At 37.5% G+C, this 26444-nt stretch overlaps 1 protein-coding gene across 4 annotated transcripts in view; it reads left to right on the forward strand.

Moving 5' to 3' along the window:
• Positions 1–2015: 2015 nt before the first annotated feature.
• The window catches only part of GABRA2 (gamma-aminobutyric acid type A receptor subunit alpha2), a 117314-nt gene continuing 92885 nt past the window's right edge, over positions 2016–26444 (forward strand). For 3 of the 4 annotated variants that reach the window (XM_082390696.1, XM_082390693.1, XM_082390695.1), the window contains exons 1-2: positions 2382–3448; positions 5981–6096. In XM_082390696.1, the coding sequence (XP_082246822.1) occupies positions 3288–3448; positions 5981–6096 (277 nt within the window). In that variant the 5' untranslated portion in view covers positions 2382–3287. The other variant, XM_082390694.1, reaches the window with a different exon arrangement.

A 26444-nucleotide genomic window follows, 5' to 3' on the forward strand; every position in this document is an offset into this window, starting at 1 on the left:
GAACTTTGTGAACTTCCACATAAATGGGTCATACGGCAGTGAGATTACAAATTTATTAAGGGTGCTAATGGTAGAGGTTATTTTTTTTAGAACAAATTCCAATAAATATAAATTTTGAGATAAAACAATTAAAGCTACAATCTGTAATTCATCATTAGCACCCAAGGAAAAGACTATAGTGGTAATTAAGAAAATAATCTATGAAGATATTTACAAAAATTGTACATCCATGAAAGAGAAATTTTGTAGCACAGCAATTAAGGTTGGGAAGAAACCAGGGGGTGTTCAACTTTCATTATCAAAATATAAACAATTTAATAGTAATATAAATGGCAAAGTGATAGAGATCTTAATAAAGATGGACTCATAGAAATGGAAAATAGGAAAATACAGTAGGAAGTGAAGTGTTCACACTAAGTAGAAGATGTTTAGATTCCCTAGTTGCAAGGTTTTAAATGGCATGCCTTTATCTTTGTGAATTTCAATTAGACTCTGCAGTGGGCAAGTCAGGAAGGGAATATTAATGATGGAGGAGCAAGCTGGGTGGTGTTCCATTCTTCACAGAGGCAGCTAAGTAGAGCAAATGTTTGTTTAGGTTGTAGCTTATTAAATGCTCATTCAGAAAGTGGTGATTAATAGGTTAAAAAGAACAGCTTGAAAAATTTGCAATGTAAAGGTTTTATTCTCCTCACATAATCTTCAAAGCAAAGCTAAAATTTACCGGCGATTAGAAGTGCCTGTTGTTATGAAAACTGTACCATCTAGGAAAAACATCTGAATTTTGGGTTCATATCTAACAAAATTGAAGTGTTTGGCATATATTGACTCTGAATGCAAAAGGACAGAAGCATATCAGCATACTTATCTTTTTATTTCGTTTAAAATGTCTACCATTTATAACAACTTCTTGAAGAGACAAACACCCGTTCTGCTTTGCTTTAGAAGGATGTGCATAACGTTCTGTCTTACCTGCAGTACCAAGAGGAAAATGTCTCTTTTTTTGTTGTTGTTCAAGTTGCACGTTTGGATTTTATCGCCTCAGATAAAGTAGAAGAGAAATGAGACAAATTAAACACAAGGCTGAAAGTGTACGATGGGACTGAAATTACAACAGGTCTCTCCACCAGGAAAAACCCCTAAAGGGGGAAAACCTCAAAACATGTTACATACCCCCCCTCCCACCCCGCCCCGCTGCGGAAAGAATTTGCAGAGGTAGTAGAAGCACAGCAGGTCCCTTTTTGCTGGGGGTGGAGGTGGGTAGGGTGGGGAGTACGTAAACTTTTTTAGAGCGGTTGATTGAGTTTGATCACCAGGTAGGGAGGACGTTTGTGAAAAGATATTGGGGGAAAGAATTGCTGAGAGTGAGCGGGTTTCCCAATAATCTGCAGATGACTTGACTGACCAGCTCCAGGGAAGTCTCCAGCCCTCAGAGCTTTGAAGGGAAATTGGTCCTGATTGCAGGAGTGTGAAGGAATGAGTGGTACATCAGAAGGGCTCGGGAAATCAGAGAAACTTCCTGCTGTCTGATTCCACGCAACATGCCTCGAACTTGGTCCTGCGTGGACGCGTGATGACCAAGTACAGGCGTGATGAGTCCCCTCGCCTTCCGGCGGGAGCTGTACCTCTCCTCGGCAGCTACGTCGCTCCAGAGCCAGGGCACGTTGCGGGGCGGGCGGCGGGGCGAGGTCCCGGGGATCTAGGGCCGCACAGACACACTGCGTCCCCGACGCCGCACCAGCACCCACCAGCAGACCCCTGGAACCTCGGGGCCTCCAGGGAGTCCCTGAGGGCGGCCGCGGGGCGCAGTCCCGGGCGGCGAGTGGGCTCCGCTCCTCCGGCGCGGCGTGGGCGCGGGGGGAGGTGCTCGGGGCTCCCCCGGGCGCTCGCCGCCGCTTGGGGCTGTGCCCTGGCCGGTGCCCGGCGGGCGGTGAGCGGTTACCCGGTATCTGGGCGGGGGTAGGGGGGCGTCCCTGCGTTGCCGAGAACCTCGTTAGCCCTCCTTTCGGGCCTGGCTCCTCCTCCTCCAGGCGTGGGGCTCGTGCCCGCCGCTGCCTGCGCGCACCGCGCCTCTGCTCGCGTCTCCCCCCACCCAGCCGGCTCCTGCCAACGCTTCCCCCGCCTCCTCTTCCTCCTCCTCCGCCCATCACCGCCACTACGGACGCCTTCGCCTCCTTCTACTCCTCGCGCCGCCGCCACTCCTCGCGCTCTCCTTCGGCTGCAACCAGCCCATCGCTCCCCGCTCGCCGGGCTGCTGCAGTCTGTCTGTCTGTCTGTCTGTCTGTCTGTCTGTCTGTCTCTCTCAAGTTTCCTATCTCGTCAAGATCAGGGCAAAGGGAGGAAAACACCCAATTCTGCTTGCCGTTTCAGGTAAGGTCGCACACGTTGGTCCCAACAGGGACCCTTGCTTCCCCATTTACCTTTGCCTCCCGTGCATGGCTCATCTCCCCCCATTCACTCTCCGATGCTCCCTGGAAACCGAAGCGGCTCAGGTCGCCCCCTCCTCCCCAGCACGTTTAACAAATAATTTCGATACTCCTCACCGGAAGCCTATTGGCAACTACAATAAGATCCGAGACGCCCGCCCGGTAGCGCGTTAGCCTGGCTCCTTTATAGTCTTTTAACTTTGCACACTGCGATCGCCGCTGCCTGCCTGCCTCCGCTGGATCCCGGAGCCTCACGCTCCTGCCAGGATTGCGGTCCTCGGCTCCGGAACAGCTGTCAAACGCGTTGTTTCGCAGCAGTTAATCCGAACCCGGCCGCCTCCAAGACGTGGTCTTGGGCAACTGTGGATGGGCAGGGAGGGAGGTGATTTGATTTTATTTTAAAAGGAGTGAAGTAGTGAAGACGTGAGGACTGCAGTTGATTGTAATGAAAGAAGAATAATCGAAAAAAAGTGGGCTGGCTGGCCCTTGCTTTTCCCTCTGTGGTTGCGGAGGTGGTCTTGGTCGAGGGGACGTGGCATGAAATACCCGTTTCTCCTCCCCTTTTTCACTCTCCCCTCCAACCCATTCTTTTCTCTAGCTCAAATGTCAGTGCAGGGTCCCGTGTGTTCTTAATGCGTGTGTGTGTCCACAAAACAGTGTTTGCTGACGATGTGGCTGAGGGAAGTTCCTGGCAGAGCAAAGTCTGATTATTTGGTCATCATTCTGTTAAGAGAAAAAAAAGAAAGAAAGAAAAAAAAAAAAAAAGAAGAAAAGAAAAGAAAAAAAATCCTCCTCCAGTCATCACACCCTACACACACTCCACTGGAATAATCTCTATATCTTTAACTCCAATTCCCAGTTGAAATGACATTCTTTTGGGCTATTTGGATGGTGGGACTGAATGTAATTTTAAGTGTATTTTGTTTTTCTTCCATGACTTTACAAAGAGTGGTGATGAAGATGAAACTGAACATCTGCAACATGCAGTTGCTGCTTCTTGTTTTCTTGGTGTGGGACCCAGCCAGGTGAGACAATTATTTACTGTATTTGCCATTTTAAATTCAGGGTAAAGGTGTGTTTCTTGAATGTCATCAATGCAGAGGTGGCTTGGGAGAAGCTGAAGTATTTTGAAGGGTCATTTCTAATGAAAAGATATTGTACCAAGAAACAGAACTATTAAGTGACAGAGACTATTAAAAGTTCACTGCTTCTTGTTTTTAGCGATAAAATACAAAAGTGAATACAAACATTTTCTAAAAAAATAAATCACGGGAGAAAAGAATGCCCTTTGGATGGCATATTTTTGCAAGGAATTGAAGTGGTTGGTATATGCGATTATAATAACATCAAAGTTCAGTAAAGAAAACATCAGTTTTCCTTTACGCCAAACAGAAAAGCATAAGCTAAAATGATTTGAGTATTAATTTTTTTTTCTTTCTTTTTCTTTCTGTCTCTCTTTCCTTTTTTTCTTAAATGATCTTGGCTCTTTCAGTCAACATAGAAAACCTAAATGATGTGTGGATCTGAAACCTCTAGGTGGAGGTACTATACAACTTCACAATCACAAACAAATAAAACAAAAGCTTGATTTATTAATCAACTTTTCATATTATTGATTTAGAAATTTTTACTTCTAAAATGGTACTGTCATAAAAAGTACTTACTTTGAAAATGTAACAAATTCTGTTTTGCCTGTATTCTACAAATATCAAATTTAATTTCTGTTGTTTTCAATAGCATCATCTTAATTGGAGTCTTTTCTGATTTTTTAATCATCAATGGGCAGCTTTTATTAATTGCCTAAATTTAGGGTATGGTTTTCAAAATGCCAGAGAACTTAAAATATGATTCATAATAATGTCCATGTAACTATTCCTTTAAAAAAATTAGTGTTTATGATTTTATGATACCTTTATTTCCCTTTAAAATTTTCATTTTCCTATCTCAGTAATTGTCAAAGTTTGAAAATACTTTCTAGAATTGAGAAGAAATCTCTTTATGAAGTCTTATTTTTAATTGGAAAATAGCTCCTCATTTAATATCTTAATATTGAGTTTAGAAAGAAATGTGACATGTGATTAAAAATCGCTTTCCAGTGAAAATCTCTAAGTGGAACTTCATGACCATCTTAGTGATTGGTTTTAAAGTTAGCTTAAGGCAATATAAAAACTTTTGAGGCTTGAGGTATGAACTAATTTGCTTACATAATTTTTAAAATGTTTATCTTTATATCAATATTTTAATATTTTCTCTTCTCCCAAGAGGATATTTGCTTGAAGTTGGTTACCAATTTGTCGATGTATTATGACTATTTTTAGCTACTAGCTGTGTAATCATTTAAATGCAAATGAATTCTGTCAATGATATTTCACACAATACACCTTGATCAGAATGCAATTACATATAATCTTTGATTTTAGAGGAGTGAACAAACTGTGGTCCATTAATAATCATTGAAAATCCTCAGTACTTAACCATATTTTCTTCTACTAGTTTTCTGTTCTATATTTGACCAGTAATGCTCATGCCAGTATTTTATTCTATTATATAAATGATTCTTTTTCTGGACCAGTAATTTAAATCTCTGAATCATTCTGAGGAAAAAAATGGCAGTGAAAAGGGACATTCTGTTTTATACATCCAGTTGCTTCTGCACCAAATTGCTGGATGTCACAAAACCAGGTGTCTGGCTTTCTGATGGAGAAATAATGGAGAAAATCACTGTTTCTAACCCTCTTCTGGTGATATTTTAAGACCACTTATTCTTTCCGCAAATTTATCTCACACACACACACACACACACACACACACAAAGTAGCTGGGCATTTTAATCTTTGGATGACCTCTATTGCTCTTCTCAGAGACCTGTCAGGAGGGGTACTCCTCCAAGGCTCTCTGCAAATGTGTGTGTGCTGCTGATGCTTTCAGAGCCCACCTCCACCTCCGGACTTCAGTGGAGTCTGGAACACAGCCAGCGGAGTTTCCCTGAGGTCTATATTGCACTTGGCCATTGGGTGGAGGTATACCCAAAGTTAGAAAATCATCTTGGCTTAAAAGAGAAAAAGACATAAAAAGAAAAGACATTTCTGAGAAAGATGGAAAAATTCTGTGCCTCCAAGGAGGTAATTTATTTTCCAATTAATATTCAAATCACTGAAGAATTCTTTCAGTAGTCCCTTTGGTTTTTGTACCTTTCCAAATGCAGAACAACATTACTAATAGTATCTGCATGTGATCCTCTACCATCATAATATATTCTAGGGAGTGGATTTTAGAAAAATTGAATAGGTAACACAAAATGCGAAGTGGTAGAAATCTGAAATAATTTTGGCATCAAACTTTCTGATAAGCTAGTATTTATTATCGATTTCCAACAGCATGTTTACCTTCCCCATAGACATACTGGCATTTAAAGAAGTGGAAAAAAAAAAAAAGAGGAAAACGGGTGACACTAATAGCTTAGGGAGCCTTAAAATTCAAATCAAGGAGGAAGAGCATGTTGGCACTTGCAAAACACACGTATGTATATATATCAGCTTGTAAAATTATCTGTTTAGGTTGGTGCTGGCTAACATCCAAGAAGATGAGGCTAAAAATAACATTACCATCTTTACAAGAATTCTAGACAGACTTCTGGATGGTTACGATAATCGGCTTAGACCAGGACTGGGAGGTAAAAATAGTTTTCCTTTTCTTAAATGCTCACAAAATAATGCCTTTAAAAGTTAAGGGTAATATTTATATTTTAATACATTTTATACATGAATGCATTGTCACATATTAAAAAACATAAGTAATAGAAAATAAGGTATATGAAATAAACATTATCTCTGATTCCTTTTACACAGACATAATGTATTTAACATACCTTTTATAGACTACCTGAAGTCATATAGAGCCCAGACTTTGTGCATGAATAGTTTTTAAATTAGTTTATTTATAATGGCTAAGTTTTTCAAACTTAGACTATGTGAAAACGTGACATTATTGGGCAGATATGCTTGTATAGTATCTTTTGTTTCCTTCATTGAATTTTGCAGATGCCTATTTTCACACTAGTACAGATATGTAGAAACGAGAAACATAAAAATATAAAAGAGTACCTGGGTTGAATTTTAGCAACCAGATAAATTTTAGCAATCATCACAGGATTCTGTGATGATATTTCTTTACACATGCATGTGACATTTCTAAAATACAGCACCGGTTTGGCATTCTTGAAACTTTCAAAGACATTTTGGATATACTTTAGCTGTAGGCCTAATTTATTGGCCTGTGGCACAGTTTGATTTCAAATTTAAACATTAATTCTCAACTCAGAAAAACAAATCTATTTTTATCCATAAAGGTAAAGGAAACTAGGCTTGGCTAATGTGTTAAATTTTAATTATCCTTTAGCATAGTTGGGTGATACTAAGGAGATTAGGTATAAGTAGGGTAGGTGTGTAATTCCTAAAAGGATTCTGAGTCAAAATATTGTTACTCATTAATTCTAACATGAGATGTATATATATATATATATATATATATATATATATATATATATATATATATATATATATATATATATATATATCTGCATGCACACATTTATCAAATGTATGTTATACTTATTAGGATGTTCAGTTTAATAACTAATTCGAAGTTAAGACGAATTAGTTGAATGCTTGGTACTGACTGGAGGTTTATATAGTTAGCCTGATTATTACCAGGTTGGCAACTTTGCAATATTAAATTGCTTGAAAAGATGTGTAGTGACTAAACGCCTGGATGTTTATGTCAATACTGTCTTTGAAAAACGTAGGTGGTTGTTAATTCTATGCATATTTGGCAATTGTATGGTTTGCATTGCCCAGGAGTCAGAAAAGGTTGGAAAAGACCTAACTTGTTTTTAAATAATATGCCATTTAATTGATAGTGGTTTTGGACTTGAATCCTGAGTGGTACCTTGCATTTCAAGAGAGAAGTGATGGGGAAGAATAATGTTCAGAAGTATGATACATTGTATCTCTCAGAGATAATTCAATTGTTTAATACACAGTCTACTAAAAGAAAAAGCTCTCAAGTTTATGAGTCTGTTTCCATTTTGTAAATAAGTTCTTTACTCCAATATAAAATAAAAAGTTAAAAGAAAAGTTAAAATAAGGAAAAACGAAAGGAAAAGAATACTTTCTTAGTAATTAACATTTCTAATGACCATGAATAGAAGGCATTACCATCCATGTTAGCATATATATAGCAAGGAGCTAATGTCAAACTCATACAACAGAAGTATGCCTAGCATGAGGCTGTCATAATTCATGATGGTGATTTGAGAGGTAGATTGCACTAAGGCAGATATTTTCCCAAGGCCTAGATTTTATTATTTTTAAATAAATCATGTGCTGTCAAAAAAACTTAAGATATTTAAGCTAGATCTTGGATTTTTGTCTATGAGATTTTAGGAGAAATGTTTACACTGTGGGTGTATAGTTGGGAAGTACAAACTACCTGTTAAAGGACATGGATATTGCCATTTATCTCTTCATATTTTTTTTTAAATATCCTTCCATTCCTTTTACTTCGGTCATCAGCATTCGAATATAGATCCTTGTCACTCATTCTGTAGGTTAATGCAATAGACAAAGTGGCTCTTCTTGCCTAGTGTCTTCCTTCCCCAATCCTTCTCTGATAGTGGACATGTGCTAATATTTCACAGTCAGATGAGTCTTCTTTTAGTCAATACTTTTCACATATTACTCTCTTGTCTTGATCAAATACCTTTGATAGCTTGCCATTGCTTTCTGTAGATGGTGATGAGGGGGTAGTGGAAGGAATATAGGCCTTGCATGCAGATGGATCTAGATTAGAATTTCTGCTCCATCTACACACCCCAAACTGTGCCTTGGCCAGGTAATCTCTGTTTCCTTTCATTTAAAAGGGTCATGATGGAGATTCCCTTGTATGTTATTTGTTGCTTTTCCCTTGCTGCTTTTAATATTTTTTCTTTGTATTTAATTTTTGTTAGTTCATTTAATATGTGTCTCAGCATGTTTCTCCTTGGGTTTATCCTGTATGGGACTCTTGTGCTTCCTGGACTTGGGTGACTATTTCCTTTCCCATGTAAAAGGGTACAAATGAACTTATCTACAAAACAGAAATAGAGTTACAGATGTAGAAAATAAACTTATGGTTACCAGGGGGTAAAAGGGGGATAAATTGGAAGATTGGGATTGACATATACACACTACCATATATAAAATAGATAACTAACAAGGACCTACTGTATAGCACGGGGAACTCTACTCAGTACTCTCGAATGGTCTATATGGGAAAAGAATCTAAAAAAGAGTGGATATACGTATATGTATAACAGATTCACTTTGCTGTACACCTGAAACTAACACAACATTGTAAATCAACTATATCCCCCCAAAATTAAAAAAATAAATAAATAAAATGGCCATGATGCATTTCTACTTTATAGTGTTGTTGAGAGGATTACATAAACTACAGTGTACACACAACATACAAGCAGTCAAACACAATCAGTTCCTTCCCTCCTCCCATAGGTTCCGAACATGACAATCAAGGTTTTTACAATTTACTTCTCTGGCTTAATTTTTACTTTGCCACCCATCTATCCTATACTTCAAACACATCTATTCATTTTCTCTTGATAATCCATTCACATCTGCTCCCTTAGCCTTTGAGGGGAAAATATTCCCCTCTCACTGGAATTATTCTTCCTCATTCTCTCTGCTGATCTAAACTTTTCCTGTGAAGACCACATCAATGTGGGTCCTTTTCAGTAATAACCTTTCTTAACTGAATTGAAGCACCCAGATTCAATTTTCCCTCTGTTGAATTTCTTTAGCTGTTGTTGGCTTTGTATCTCATTTGGCACTTATTATGTGCTGTCTTGGATTATTTATTACCTTTTTATGTGTCTCTTGTTACCTTAACAAGATCGTAAACTTATTGAGGCAAGGTATTGTATCATAAATTCTCTGTACTCTCACTAACTAAATATTGATTTGCATATGGTGACCATAAAAAAAAATACTGATTACTTGATTAACTTTTCTATGACCAGTTAATCATCTGGAAAACGGAGCTACTCACATCTGGCTGACCTTTTAGTTGGGAATGTTGAGGTGATACTTTGTGCATCCTGCTGCAGGAAGGTGGTGTGGCTGAGTGAAGAGAACCTAACTTTAGACTGTGGAGATTTAGGTAAAATTCTAGATGGGGTACTGAGCAGTCTTGTGACCTTTCAGTCCTTTACCTCTCTGGAGCTACATCTGTCATCTGTAAAATGGGATTACTATTACTATTCTTAGGGTTTTTGATGAATATTAAATACAATGATATATGCAAAGGAGTTAGCACAGTGACTGGCATATCGTAGAGAGTTAATACATAACAATAACTAGAAGACTTTGAAAACCTTTGTAAATACACTGTTGTAAATTTCAGTTATTATTACGGTTTCTTCTCTGTCCAAAATTCTCAGCCTGAATGTTCATATGTCATTTCAAATAGAAAGTTCAGGGAAATTATTTGTATCATTATGTCCCAGAAATTAATAATAAGGGGAAAAATGGGTTTGATTCAATTTAATATATCAAACTGAACATCTCTATTGATGGATAATCTGAATAATTAATCTCAATTATTGTTATTTTTCCTTTGTAACATTAGTATAAATGAGTACATAGGAAAGAGCAATCAATTTTGTATTAAGAGTTAGAAAAATTATTCTTTTCACCTGGCTTTTCAACTTACTAGATCTTATCCCAGACAAGTTACTTAGACATTCTGAGCCTTGATATCTTCTTAGGGAAAATGGGAATATTAGCATTTTATTCTGAGAGGAGGAGGATAAATTGGGACTTCTATATGTGATAAGGATTGTACAATAGGTCGAATGATAAAATTTTAAGGTATTTAATAATTAATTCTGGGTTTTCTTTTTTTTCTGCCAGTTTTATTAAGGTATAATTGACATATAGCACTGTAAACATTGAAGGTGTACAGAACTATGGGTCCTCTTTCAACTGAGGGCCTGATCACACTACTCAACTGCTCAAAATCCTGCAATGGTTTCTACTTCAGTCAGAATAAAACACAGATTTCTTTCGATGGCCTCCAAAGTCCTGCATAATCTGTCTTCCTATTCTTCTTTGGCCTCACCTCACACAACTCTCCTTCTTGCTAAGACTGCTGCAGTCACATTGGTTTCTTTTCTGTTCCATGAAGACACCAGGATACTCCTTGGAGCTTTTCCCTGACTGTTCCCTCTTCCCTGGATACCCATTGAGCTCACCTTCTCAATGAGGCCTACCCTGACCAATCCGATAAATACTATGTGTTCATCCTTTAGCAATATTGATCCTTCTTACTCCTTTTTTTTCTGTTTTTACTTAGCACTTACTATTTTTTAATATACAAGATAATTTTTAAATCATTAGGTCAATTGCTTACTTTTGTCTCTTTTGCTAGAATGCAGGCTAATTGAGGTTAGGGATTTTTGTCTGTTTTGTTGTCTGGTTCTCAAGCACCTAGAACAGTGCCTGGCACACAGTAAGCATGGAATTAAATATTTCTTGAATGAATTTGATTTTATTCATTTATTTTATTTTATGTTATTTAGTATGCTCCCATGAAAAGAATCGACTATACAACTTACCTTATCCTTAAAATCATCAGAGCAATTATCATTTAATTACTGTACTGGCCTTTCACTGTTAGCACCAGCGTATTAGGCTGACTTCTTGGTGAATGGAAACAATCACTACAATTATTCCAACTCCTGGCTTATGTTAGCTGTGATTCTGCCTTGAACTAACTGTGTGATTTGGGGGATTTGGGGCGATTCATTTATCCTATCTGTGACGTCATTTACTTACCTGTGAAATTGGAGGGGAGGTTCTATTTACCCTGTCTGTCTCACAATGATATGGTATGGTTCAAGTAAATAAGAAAGCATAATGTGGCATGCATTGATAGGTATTAGGATCGTTAGGAATAGCAGAGGAGAGTTCTTCAAGGAGAACATCATCTTAGACGTAGTATCCTTGAAAACATGCCAAGAAAATACTGGTAGGTCTTGTGCATTTGGTTGGCTTAGTCCCTTGTAAGTCTGGAAATGTATCTACGAAGACCATATGTTCAGCTTAGCTAGAACTTATAACTGAATCAATTTTTCCTTTAGTCTTCCTTTTGGTCATTGGAGCTAACAACTCAGGTACCCCCTATGGATTTTGATGTTCCATAAGAGGCTTTCAAATTGTTAACTGAATAAAAGGAGCAACATTTGTATTTCGGACTGTGTTTAGAGGGTCACTGAAAAAAAGGAAAGTGTAGACAGGCCTCATATATTTATAACAGCTAGCATTCACAGTGCTCAACAGTGACAACTATTAGAAATGACAAGGCTTGGTATCTAAATTATAGATTCAGTCTGGAAAATCTAGATAGAGTACCGTGCTTAACTGCATTTTGAAAAGCTGTTTCAAGGAGCTTGTCTAGATAGAATTGGTACATAGTGCTCTTGTTTTGTCCTCTAAAAACTTGAAGCAGCTTTATGCTTAAAGCCATGAAAAACATGATGTCAGATTATAGACTTAGGGCCTGAGGGTCAGTTTCCAACTTCACTCTTGGATATTTTTCCTCAGGCTGTAGAGAGATGGATGATAACATATTTCTATGAATTTTACTACCCTCAATTTTATAAAAATAAAATATAGGATATTCGGTGGGCAAAAATTAGTACAAAAAATCTGGTCTCTCCCAGAATCTAAGAGGGAGTCTGACGTCAAAATAGCATTGTATTATTTTATAAAGAAGAGGTTAAGATCAGTGCCTCTGAATACCAGCATCTTTGAATTTGAATTCTGTTGCCATACTATATGAACTACAAAACTTTTCACTCAACCTCTCCTTGCTTTGGTTTCATTATTTGTAAAATGGAGGGCTAAAAGTATGTGACTTATTGGTTTGTTAAGTACTTAATTTAAAAATTTTTGGAGCGTCTGGCAAACAGAGTAGGAACTCAATACTTGTAGATATTATTGCTGTTATTGTTGATTCTACTACTACTTCTACTATGAATGCAATAGAGTCCATCACTCAATGTTTTCTTTAATTTGTAAAAGCTGTGGCTTCTAAAAAAGGATAAACGTGTGGCACATATAACCCAGTTTTAGAGAAAAGATATATTTGTATGTTTCTCATGCTATTAGCTTCATTTTGTAGCACACTTTTGTATATGTACAGAATCTCTGGGAACAAAACCAATCACAAAAGAAATATGTCAGATTATTGTAACATATAACAATTGGGCATCATCAGTTCATGATACTGAATTTGCCTATAAGAACAAAATCATATTTACAGAATGAAAACCTCACTATGTGATGCAGATGATGATTTTAGGGACATGAAACTGAAAGCGTGTCCACCATCCTAGCCTGGGATGTGCCAGGAACTTGAATGGCACGAGCTCTGGGTCTTGCAGCTACCGGGTGCGTGCCTGATGCCTGACAACATCTTATGAGGTGAGGGGTGGTAGAGGCATCAGGAAGGAGATAACACGCCGAGAATGATCTGAAATCTCTATACGGAATTGAAAGGGGCAGGGGACAAGTGGGTTGCATGCTGAGCAGAAAGGAAACGACTGAGCCCTTAAGAAGTTCTTGTCTCAGGTGGAGGCTGGGTAAACTTCAGGTACTGGTCCTCCGCTTAACAGCTCTGATGTTCGGCATTCTCCTCATTCAGCAGCTGTGATTGGGGCTGATGCTCCTGAAAAGGCAGGAGGCAGCAGAGAATCTAGTCTCCCTTCCCTCCTGACTAGGTCTTCTGAGGTCCCCCAGTGTGCCCGGAGTGGGATAACCTTCTTAGGCATAAGAAGATTTCAGAGCCTTTTTCACTCTCTGCCACCAGATCTTCTCCACCCACTTGCGTTTGCGAAAAGGTCACAGGAAACACCGAGTTTGATTATTTCATGAGCGAGAAAATAAAAATAAATTGGGATGACTTCACAGAAGTGTGTAAATAGCTTTGGGTAAATATGTAAATAATGGATATCAAGTTTTTTTCATTTCCTCTTTATTGAAAATTATTTTGTGGGAGGCATGAAACAGAATGCAGAAAGGTACTAGGTGCCTGAAGTGGGATGCTGTTTGGGTGGCTGGAAACCCTGGACATGGGCTTCCTTCATAGGACGGCCTTCCTCACAGTGCATGCTAGCTAAAACTAGAAACACAGTAATGTTATGTGCAGACTTTTGGATTCTCTTTAGTATTACAAGCCGACTAAGAAACATCTTAGCGTTTCTGTACACCCTCACTCTAAAGCTGTGTGTTGCTTGCCTACCCTCTCAGGGAATGGTGCTAAGACAGGCTTCTTCAGAAATGGTTAGAGTGAGGTTTTGCAGAACTCTTTCTCCGTTTGATGTTTTAACTATACATATAGCTTGTGATTATTTTATAGGAAAGGCAGACTGAGTGCGTAAACGGCAGCAATGGGTTGCGTTAGATTGGATGGTGGCACTTTCTTCCCAAACAGCATATCCTGCAAAATTCAAGGGAGCATCACCGAAGTGAGTGACCCAGAGAATACTATCCATGTTTCAATGAACTAACGCTAAGGCTTTTTTTTTCACCTTAAAACAGTTTTGGTTAATAGCAGCTTCTCTCAACCGTTGCTGCTAGAGAGGCATTGCCCTTAGTCATAATTTTGAGGGATTGTTATTTTTGCTCTTTTCGGGCACAAGCACTCCCTACTCACTCTGTTGTTTTCTTGCCAGCTTTTAAGCTCAGGTGCAATCAACATTTTTCTTTTTTTTTCACTCCTTAATACACAGTCGATAAATTGGACCATAGGCATGACTGATCCATTTGTGTTAGTGTTATTTTTTGATTGCTACAGCTCCAATCATTTGTAGAAATCTATATTGGTAGTGGAGATGGCCGAGTGAACAGCTTGACCAGCCAGCAATTCATTACTTTTTGAGGTGTTAACATGAAAAGAGTCAAATGAAGTTATTCTAGTAGCTTGTTCCCTAACACATGTGTATTGAAGGCTTATGATGTGCCAGACACTCTGCAGGATATAAAGATGTACAAGGTGTAGTGTTGGTCTCCAGGGGATGAAGTCCCTTGGAGGGCAGATAAGGTAGGTACAGTGTGATTCTCAAAATGACTTGAAACAGTACAACACATGTTCCATTATAAGAACATGCTATTGGAATAAAGAAAAGAAATCACTTTTACTTGCATCATACAACTGGAGTTAGCCAATTTCTGTCTCTATAAGCCTAGTTCATTCATTCCATTGTTTCTTTCTAAGGGCCAAGGATTTGCTGGGTCCTGCTGTAAATGCTGCAAATACTATGCTGAACAGGACTGAGTCTTTGCAGAAATTCATATCATATCATATTTTGGCTCTTTCTGCCTTTCAACTATCTTAACAGTGGTTTCTTCTTTCTCTCCTTAATTAAGAATATTGTATAATTATTGTATGTTTTTCTTTATTGAAGTGTAAGTCTTTTCTCATAAAAAAAAAGAGGGATTTCTGATATATTTACTGTCAGGCTGAGAATTGTGATATCTACAGAAGAGTATAACATCCAGAGGGCATGTCTCTCTGTGTCTGTAGCAGGGGTGTTGAGAGTATTTATGGTAAGAGTGGCATTCCTAGAGGTAGAAAGGTAAGTGTTTATTCCAGTCGAAACTTCTGGATACTCCTCAGTTCTCTTTCTAAGGAAAACTTATTTTCTACCTTATCTTAATCTGTTTTGAGCTACAGATGAGTTAAATAATAACTAGACATGAACTGTGAAATAAAAAAATAAATGATATGAGTTGTAATATCATGAGGATTTAGTTTATTTCCTTTGAGTTTTAATGTTTCTGACCCAACACAAAATTCTGAAAACTTGTTTCTAACTTGAAATACCCTCATTCCTCAAGGTTTAGATCTTCTCATTTAGGAGTAAGTTATCATAAGAATAAAATTAATGTTTAAATCTAAAGGGATTTCATATAGAAACTCATCAAATTAAGGATATCAACTTATAAGATACATATAGATCCCTTCAAATTCTCCATTGGGTTTTTGCATTTTAAGTAACTTAAATTAGGGTAGATTTGATGTCTCTGTATGTTATTATTATACCTTTTAACAAATGAAAAAACTAGCGTATGGAAAAGTTTGACTCCATCTCCATCTTAATTTAATATGAATTAAGTTATGTCAATTTTTATGTTTTTTAGTTTTTGTTTGTTTTAATATTTAAAACATGCACGTTAAGAACATAAAAAATGGTTTTGCATAAAATTCAAAAATACAGTACTCTGTTATAAGAGCATTCTTTTAATAAGTATCTTTGTTAAGATTCAGGACGGTAGCTCCTTTTTAGGGGAATAAATGCAAAATGTAGCACAAAGATTGTCCCAGTAGTATGTGTGGCATTATTCTGTCTGTATTAAAGTATTGCAGGATTCTTAGAGGACATGTTCAGTCGGAATATTACTAAGTTGATTTAAAACATAATAAAAGAAAAGGTAAGGTTTTCTTCTTCCGATATAGTATCCAGAGGAAAAATATGTCAAAAAGAAGATACTGCTATCTTCAGCTATTTTGTGGAGATGGTTAGTAATTCATAAATTCTGTGAATATTTGAGGAATATCATATATTGAGTAGTACAATTGGATCTTGTCTATTGAGTAGAGGAATAGAGTTATGCCACAAAGTTAAGGAAGGTTGAAGAGAGAATAAAAATTATAAATGCCTCCTAAGAGCATTCCCAAACCCATTGTTTAGGTTATGTTTTGTAGTGGTACATAAGTATTTTAGTAAGTACTGGGAAGGCATTTGACTTCCATTAAGAACGTAAAAGGATCAGCTGGTTTTAGAATGGGGTGTGTGTGTGTGTGTGTGTGTGTGTGTTAAAAACTTCCCTGGACAGAAGAGAGCTCCAGACTTAAACTGGAGGAGTGGTTTGGAGGAGGAAGACAAACGTCATGGAATGTTTTAGAAAAAGATGAGAGGCTTCCGTTTTACTCCTATTTACTCGTGAGAAGATTTTAGATTTTGAAGCAAAAATGATGAGTTACTACTCATAGATATAGGTTGGAGGGTCCACAGTTTTTCAATTATATGAATTTTTTGAAGCCTTTACAAGAGAAATAAGCAAATCAGCCATAGGCAGAGAATTAGGGTAAATGGAACAAATTCATTTTTGCTGCATGATTGCATAAACTCTGCAATTTCTCAAGAAAGGAAATAGTGAGCTAAAATGTTAGCCAGGTTCACAAGGAAGATTAAAGTTATGGATACCAAGAGAGAGGAAGTCTTAATTAAAAGAAAATGGAATTGCAAGGCTGGTGTTCAGGTCGGGTAGAGGGGAATATGGGAGGGTAGATTTAATTAGTTATCTGGGGCATGTGAGAGGATAATCGTCGAAGCAAAAAATGTGAAGCTGATGACTGTGCTTTGGAGAATAGCAAAGGAATCATCCAACAGCTATTAGAGGAAGAGAAACTCTAGAGTCTTAAGAGAGTGAATGGGTGGGTTTAGGTGGTGAAAATGTTATAATGAAGTGGGGGTGAGTGTAGAGCCATTTTAAAGGGAGTTGCCATTAGAGCATTACTAAGAGAACAAAGTCCCTTGATAACTAAAAATTAAAACTGAGTATCCATTTATCATTTTAAATAGCTTTTGCTTTAGTAATGATTACAAAATTACAGGATCAAAGAGAACTAACAGGAAAGCTATACACTGAGCTGTATGATCAGTAGTGCTTATATTACAGTATGTTGCCATTTAAAATAGATTAAATATCAAAAATTGACTTGTTAAAACATATAAATCTGAATAATAGTGTCTGAATTCTTAAAGGAGAACACCAGGCCGATGAAGTAGTGAGGAGAATATCTCTGTAGCAGAAGAATTCCTTTCCACTCTCATTCTTTCAAGCTCCCCAGATAATCTGCAGAACTCCTGGAGGTGTTTTTGGCTGCCACCAAACTGATGGTCTGACTCATAGCATTAGCAGGGAGGGTCGTTGAGCATTTCCATTATTGTCTGTGAAATACGGGGGTGATGAGAAGTCCCGTGGGAGCCAGTTGCTGACTCAGGATGGAGATATTTATGTGTAGATGGAGGTCTGCTTGTTACACGGATGTTGCCTGCCGTTGTCACTCTCCTTTAGCTGCTGCCACACCCAATTTAGTCTTTGTCATTTCTAGTGACAGCTTCTAATACAAGCATTTCACTTTCAGGCATCTGACTGCTACCATTTGTAGGGGCAGCTGCAATCTTTGCCGCTGTTGCCGCCTCTTTGGAACAGCTGGGAGGTTAAGCAAAATCTATCAGCAGATAAGGAAAAGTGCTCAGGTTCATGTTTAAGTAAGTGGATATGAAGGTTAGTGGGGCGGAAAGTGACTGTTCATCAAATCCTTCCCCTTTCGGGAACTGTTTTGCAGGCTGTCATTTCTGTAATTTCCCCCACCGGCTCAGAGAGGGTGATGTGACACTTTACATACTTCTGTCTGAAGAAGACATTAGCAGAGGATATCATAATCCCAAGTGGCTTTTTATAGTGCAAATTTAATGCCAATTGGAACAAAGGAAACCTTGCTCCATAATATTGGAATAAAATAATAAAACATAGGTGAAAGAAGAATATCATGGTAGCTTTTATCAGGTAAGGATGCGTTTGTCTGAAAGCAACAGAAAAATCTATCTGCAGTGACTTCAGTGGGGAATCAGTTTTTCTCACAAGAAGTCTAGAGGTAGGTGGCTCCTAGTACCGAGTTCTTAAGTGATGGCATCAAGAACATCAAGAACCGAGACTTTTTTTATTTTTCCACTTCCTCTTCCTTAGTGTGACTTCAGTCCTTTATGCTGTTACCTTCTGATCCCAAGATGGCTGCTGCAGCTCCAGCTATCACATCTATGGTTAAGGCTGGAATGAAATGAAGGGATGGTGCCAGTTCCATTAGTTCCCTTCATCAGAAAAATAAACCTTTCCAGCACTTGCAGCCTATTTCCATATTTATCCCATAGTTATTTCAAGCTAGGAGAGCATCTGGGAAAATGAGTGCCCTACCTGGTGTTGGGCACATTTCTGCCCTTATAAAACTGGGGATTTATTAGAAAGAAGGAAGATGTGTTGGATATTCAGTAGGCTACTGGCAATGCCTGCCACATTTACTAATGCTAATAAAAGTTACTTAATCGTTTTGTGCCTCAATTTTCTATTCTGTAAAATAGAAAATATTAATTCCAATGATGGGTCAATATATCTAAAGTACTTAAAACTTTAATTTGCATATGAATAACCTGGAGGGTGATTGTTAAAATGAAGATTTTGATTCAATATATCTCTGTGGATCTCAAGATGCTGCGTTTCTAACAGACCCTCAAGTGATGCCAATGCTGCTGGTCTTTGGGTCACATTTTTAGTAGCAAGAAAGTACTCAGCTAGGGCTGCCATGCTGTACAACCTCAGGGAGCATTCATACAGAGTATAATGCAATGACAAGGAGAGGCTAAGTGTTCACTTATTATTATTATTATTATCTTTACTGCCACTGGTTTACTCTGATAATTAGGAATTCATAATTTATGTTTCTAAAGGTTGCAGTGATAAATCTTATTTTTATCAGAGTATAATCATAGATAAATTTATTCCTTCTGATACATTTTACAAAATTGCCAGTAAATACTAGATTGACTGTTAAAGTCTATGATGTATGTTAAATACAATTTCTCTATCCAGCTATCAGTACACTCTAATTCTGTCACATTCTTTGTAAATAAGAACATATCCCTATCTCTATTTATATTTAAAAAATTAAAACTAAGTTGTGATAAAGCCATGATGATATTTGAACTCTGCTTCAAAAGATTTGTTGGATATTACAGTTAGCTAGTTGTGGGAAAGAAAATATTGACATGAAGCTTGTGAATTAATCCAGTATAATTAATTGATTATAAAATTTGATTAATTGATTTTAAAGTTATAAAATAATTGATTATAAAACTAATTTAATTCTGAATATTGTGTTGTGGTAAATAAAATTTTACCACATGTGTAATCTTGAGGGCAGAAAAATAATAGAGCTCTCTCTTTAAATTATTTTATGTTCTATTTAAGTTGCTCCAAAATTTTCTTTTTGGACAGATGAAAATTGTAATTTCCCTTTAAAAATATTATACATGGTTTGTATGAGAGTGCCTGACAGAGACCAGATTATAAACCCGGAGGATCCAGGTTCTTAAAGAACTGATTAAATTTTTATTTTAAAGACACGAAGAGGGGCAAGGGCCTTTGCTCTGATCAGAAGAGGCTGTGAGGGCAAAGCAGTGCACAAGAGCATAAAAAAAACACTAGTTTATCTATGAAAAACCCCTTTCTTTTTATAAAAGGCCAATTATTATCTCTGTGCCTCAGTTTCCAAAACATGAAGGTAAGGAGACTGTAGCAATGACTTGCAATGCCCTTCCCATCTAAAATTTCTCCCATCCTTTTGTGACTTGTTTCAAGGCAAATAGAGTAGAAAATAAGGTTCTTGGAACAGAAATCTGAAGCCAATTTTTTCTTCATTGTAGAAAAATAGACAGAGTATGGGCCTGAATACAAGCTAGCAGAATAAGGCTACTAGGCCTCTACAAAGTATGGCCAACTAAGAGAATAAAGGCTGTTTGGTCTTCCAACTCCTAGCAATTAGGAGTTTGTACAGAAGTAGGTACTCCTAGTGCACAAAAATGCCAATTAAGAGCTTCTCTTAAAGCCGAGCAAGGTTGATTAGGAAGTGGTTGGTACAAGTGAGGTAGTGATAAATATGCCAAATTATAATTGCCTCTGTTCTAGACATTGCTGGACACTCTCTCTCTCTGTGATGTAAATGGCTATATGTCTTCGAAGCTCACCCTCTTTGGCTTCTCTGCTCTGTTTGATAACATAGATCTACCACCTCCTTCCTGATTCTTGGTCTCTCCACCTTTCTTCATCTGTTTCAGCCCTTGGTCCCTCTTTATTTTCTCTCTTCTTGAATATGGGTGCTCTCCAAGATTCTGTCCTTTTAACTCTTATTGCTTTTCACTTTCATGATTTTCCCAGAAGAAATTCATTCAATTCCATAGCCTCAAATATTAACCTATATGTAGATTCTCTCTCATCCTGCTGCTGTTTTCTGATGTAAATCTGCTCGTTATTGCCCAGGTGAACTCTCTTTATGACCACCCACTGCTTTCAGGATCAAGTCCAGAGCATTTAACCTAGCGGACTTTACAGTCTCTGGCCTCTGTTCACTTTTCTGGCCTCATTGCTCACTATTTATCGCTATCTTGCATGAAGTGGCTTAGTTTCACTGACCTTGTTTCAGTTTTTATTTTTTAATGCATTTGGCTTTCTCTAGCCTGTGGGCCTTTACACAGGCTGTTGAGTCTACTGGGAACACATTTGCCTTTCTTTAGGTTCCAGCTTAGACGTCATACTTTCTAGTAACCTTACATGACTATCATCCCCTCACACACACATCTCTGTTGAACAAATCACCCATTACTATACTTGGAATAAAATTAACATACTTTCTTGTAACTCCCATTTTACCTATTGGCATCTAAGGTCTCCTAAAGTCAGAGATTTATGACTCCTTGTCTGTTGTTCTAGCCCCTGTTCTATGTCTAATGCTTCTAGAAGGTAGATAGTAATCATAATATTTGTTGAATAGATGAATAGACTACTGATGAGCTATGTCCTTTCATATATACATTTCTCAAACTCCTAGAAACTGAATTCATAATTTTGCTACCTGAAACTGCTTTTCTTCCTGTGGTTCTCTTGCATGGTTAATGGTAATGTACATTTGTCAAGCCAGAAGAGCTAAAAATCCATCTGAGAATGAGTTTCAAATTCTCTTTACTCTTTTCCAGTCTCCTGACTCCAATTCTGCAATCCTCAAATATACAGATATTAACCTGATAGTTTAGCTTATTTTTGTTTTTAAATAAATAATTAGCTTAAAACATTTAAAAATCAGGACATTTCCAATAAAAGCATGGATTTCTTTCTCTTTCAAAAAATGGCAGATTTGGTGATCCTAGGCCAAAATTCCTGATGCCAGAAATTGACATTGAAATTGAGTTGATGACAGCAATTGAAACTAAGTAATGGCTTTCCCTATTACAGGAGGTGTGTCCTCCACATTTAGCCAGAGATCTCATTCAGCTCATGTCACTCAGTTAAGTTACCTGCCTTGCAAGTAAATAACGTGCTGTCCCCCGAAACACTTGTGTATATAAATCTAGCCCTACCCTGTTCTCTATATTGCCAGATTTTTACTTTTTAGCTAGATTTGGTTGTGTAATTCTTTTGCTCAATACTCTCCAATGGCTTTCTTTTTTTCCCACTTTCCAGAGCATAACCTCCAGTCTGTATAACATAGCTTCCAGAAACCAGAATAAGGGGACCCAAACCCTAATGCTTTTCTTGGGCAGGTCAGGTAAAAAATGGGTTGACATTATGACAACTGAAGAACTGGAGCAGGTACATTCCTTGTTTAAAGAGGGTTAAGTTTTATCTGATTATTGCTGTATAAGTGTTTGAGATTAGAGTTGCTAGATACCCCAATTATTTTTCACAAGTTGTTGGAAATATCAGTTTTCATGGGAAGTTTCTTAATTTTAAAGACCAACCAATTCTAATGCTAATCAAAACAAAATCTTGTGTAACGCAAACAACACACACCTGAGTATTATTAGTTTGCAGGCCCGAGTCGGAAACCAAGATTTCTCAGGAAGGGTGTGACGGAATCAGTTGGAGAATTTGTTAAATGCAAATTTAACACATTCTCAAAAATTCAGTCAGTTTTGGTTTGAGCCCAGAAATCTGCATTTCATCAAATGTTCTTGATTCTGATACAGGCGGTCCCAGTGCTGGACTGAATTATCTATCTTTAAGTTTTTGGTTAAAAATGATGGTGTTTTCCTCTTTTCTCTCATAGGACTTTATTTGTAACCTTTTAATTAAAAAGGAAAAATAAATATGTAGAGTAAGATCAGTCTGTCACCAGATGAGTCTGGCTAGCATTTTCCTCAATAACTTCAAAGAGGAGCTTTTGTGCACCACTGTTCTTAGATGGCTGTCAATTTTATAGGGTCAGAGACCTACTTTTCTTTACTAAGGTATTAGTCTGAATTAACTGGCTTATGCCGCAGTAACAACTCTCAGCTTAAAATATGTTTTATTTCTCCCTTATTTATCTTGTTCATGACACAACACTGTCCCCTGAGGTGCGACGGGTGTGTAAGGGTTGGGCTCGCCTACACATCATCACCCCTTAGGGTCTCAGGCTGATGGACCTCTACCATCTAAAATATCGCTGGTCACCGTGTCAGGGAAAAGACATGTGATCAGGAGCAATTGTCCCTTAAAGTTCTGCCCACATGTGACACAATGTCACTGCTCAGATTCTTTGCTCAAAGGAAGGCATATAGACATGCTTAACTTCAAGGGGGCAGAGAAGTACAACTCTACCATTAACTCAGGAGTAGAAGAATTGGAGATATTTGGCAGCTTAATGACTACCATTCTTAGCAAGAAGTACCCATTTCTCAGGGTGTAACTCATCTTCAGTAGTGACAAATAATATGCACTGCTTGGTGATACAGTCATATCTTATTTCAAGATTATAATTCAGGAACTATGTTGTGTGGGTAACATGCTTAGTGTGTTTACGAGTTAATTGTTATGCTTTTTTGACAAATTGATATGATACACCTTCAAAACCTTCTTCCCCAACTCCCAGGCATAAAGAGCTTTGCCGTTTGGGCTGGGAAGCCAGAGCTCAAATTGTAGGGATTTAAGAGGAGATAGTCTGAAGTGTTAGCCTGCAATCTCAAACCTCTGTGACAGTAATTGCCAGGGACAGTGGAATTAAATGGATGGGGAGCAGAGGCCATGTCTTTCTGGTTTGCTACTGTGTCCTCAGTGCCTGGCAGAATACCTAGAATTCACTCTCTGTCAATTGACTATGTATGTGAATCCGATGCTCATATACATAAAAATACATAGACTTGTTGGTACTTTGGGTAGCTCCTTATTTGGGGTTCTCATATACATTTTAGGCATTTAACAATGAGTTTTACCTTTATTTTTTAATCAATAATTTAAAGATTTCAAATAATGGATAATTAGCCTTAATATTAAATATTGGGATTGGAGGTAGATTTTTTTTAATTTTTTAATTTAATTTTATTTATTTTTTTATACAACAGGTTCTTATTAGTCATCAATTTTATACACATCAGTGTATACATTGTCAATCCCAATCTCCCAATTCATCACACCACCACCACCACCACCCCGCCACTTTCCCTCCTTGGTGTCCGTACATTTGTTCTCTGCATCTGTGTCTCGATTTCTGCCCTGCAAACTGGTTCATCTGTACCATTATTCTAGGTTCCACATACATGCGTTAATATACGATATTTGTTTATCTCTTTCTGACTTACTTCACTCTGTATGAAAGTCTCTAGATCCATCCATGTCTCAACAAATGACCCAATTTCGTTCCTTTTTATGGCTGAGTAATATTCCATTGTATATATGTACCACATCTTCTTTATCCATTCATCTGTCCATGGGCATTTAGGTTGCTTCTGTGACCTGGCTATTGTAAATAGTGCTTCAATGAACATTGGGGTGCATGTGTCTTTCTGAATTATGGTTTTCTCTGGGTATATGCCCAGTAGTGGGATTGCTGGATCATATGGTAATTCTATTTTTAGTTTTTTAAGGAACCTCCATGCTGTTCTCCATAGTGGCTGTACCAGTTTACATTCCCACCAACAGTGCAAGAGGGTTCCCTTTTCTCCACACCCTCTCCAGCATTTGTTGTTTGTAGATTTTCTGATGATGCCCATTCTAACTGGTGTGAGGTGATACCTCATTGTAGTTTTGATGTGCATTTCTCTAATAATTAGTGATGTTGAGCAGCTTTTCATGTGCTTCTTGGCCATCTGCATGTCTTCTTTGGAGAAATGTCTATTTAGGTCTTCTGCTGATTTTTGGATTGGGTTGTTTGTTGTTTTAATATTGAGCTACATGAGCTGTTTATATATTTTGGAGATTAATCCTTTGTCCATTGATTCGTTTGCAAATATTTTCTCCCATTCTGAGGGTTGTCTTTTCGTCTTGTTTATGGTTTCCTTTGCTGTGCAAAAGCTTTTAAGTTTCATTAGGTCCCATTTGTTTATTTTTGTTTTTATTTCCATTACTCTAGGAGGTGGATCAAAAAAGATCTTGCTGTGATTTATGTCAAAGAGTGTTCTTCCTATGTTTTCCTCTAAGAGTTTTATAGTGTCTGGCCTTACATTTAGATCTTTAATCCATTTTGAGTTTATTTTTGTGTATGGTGTTAGGGAGTATTCTAATTTCATTCTTTTACATGTAGCTGTCCAGTTTTCACAGCACCACTTATTGAAGAGACTGTCTTTTCTCCATTGTATATCCTTGCCTCCTTTGTCATAGATTAGTTGACCATAGGTGTGTGGGTTTACCTCTGGGCTTTCTAACTTGTTCCATTGATCTATATTTCTGTTTTTGTGCCAGTACCATATTGTCTTGATTACTGTAGCTTTGTAGTATAGTCTGAAGTCAGGGAGTCTGATTCCTCTAGCTCCATTTTTTTCCCTCAAGACTGCTTTGGCTATTCGGGGTCTTTTGTGTCTCCATAAAAATTTTAAGATTTTTTGTTCTAGTTCTGTAAAAAATGCCATTCGTAATTTGATAGGGATTGCATTGAATCTGTAGATTGCTTTGGGTAGTATAGTCATTTTCACAATGTTGATTCTTCTAATCCAAGGACATGGTATATCTCTCCATCTGTTGGTATCATCTTTAATTTCTTTCATCAGTGTCTTATGGTTTTCTGCATACAGGTCTTTTGTCTCCCTAGGTAGGTTTATTCCTAGGTATTTTATTCTTTTTCTTGCAATGGTAAATAGGAGTGCTTCCTTAATTTCTCTTTCAGATTTTTCATCATTAGTGTATAGGAATGCAAGAGATTTCCGTGCATTAATTTTGTATCCTGCAACTTTACCAAATTCATTGATTAGCTCTAGTAGTTTTCTGGTGGCATCTTTAGGCTTCTCTATGTATAGTATCATGTCATCTGCAAACAGTGACAGTTTTACTTCTTCTTTTCCAATTTGTATTCCTTTTATTTCTTTTTCTTCTCTGATTGCCATGGCTAGGACTTCCAAAACTATGTTGAATAATAGTGGTGAGAGTGGACATCCTTGTCTTGTTCCTGGTCTTAGAGGAAAGGCTTTTCACCATTGAGAATGATGTTTTTCACTATTGAGAATGATGTTTGCTGTGGGTTTGTCATATATGGCCTTTATTATGTTGAGGTAGGTTCCCTCTATGCCCACTTTCTGGAGAGTTTTTATCATAAATGGGTGTTGAATTTTGTCAAAAGCTTTTTCTGCATCTATTGAGATGATCATATGGTTTTTATTCTTCAGTTTGTTAATATGGTGTATCACATTGATTGATTTGCGTATATTGAAGAATCCTTGCATCCCTGGGATAAATCCCACTTGATCATGGTGTATGATCCTTTTAAAGTGTTGTTGGATTCTGTTTGCTAGTATTTTGTTGAGGATTTTTGCATCTATATTCATCAGTGATATTGGCCTGTAATTTTCTTTTTTTGTAGTATCTTTGTCTGATTTGGTATCAGGGTGATGGTGGCCTCATAGAATGAGTTTGGGAGTGTTCCTTCCTCTGCAATTTTTTGGAAGAGTTTGAGAAGGATGGGTGTTAGCTCTTCTTTAAATGTTTGATAGAATTCACCAGTGAAGCCATCTGGTCCTGGACTTCTGTTTGTTGGAAGATTTTTAATCACAGTTTCAATTTCATTACTCGTGATTGGTCTGTTCATATTTTCTATTTCTTCCTGGTTCAGTCTTGGAAGGTTATACCTTGCTAAGAATTAGTCCATTTCTTCCAGGTTGTC

Source organism: Balaenoptera borealis, assembly GCF_965194805.1.
Source record: "Balaenoptera borealis genome assembly, chromosome: 4".
Taxonomy (NCBI): Eukaryota; Metazoa; Chordata; class Mammalia; order Artiodactyla; family Balaenopteridae; genus Balaenoptera; species Balaenoptera borealis.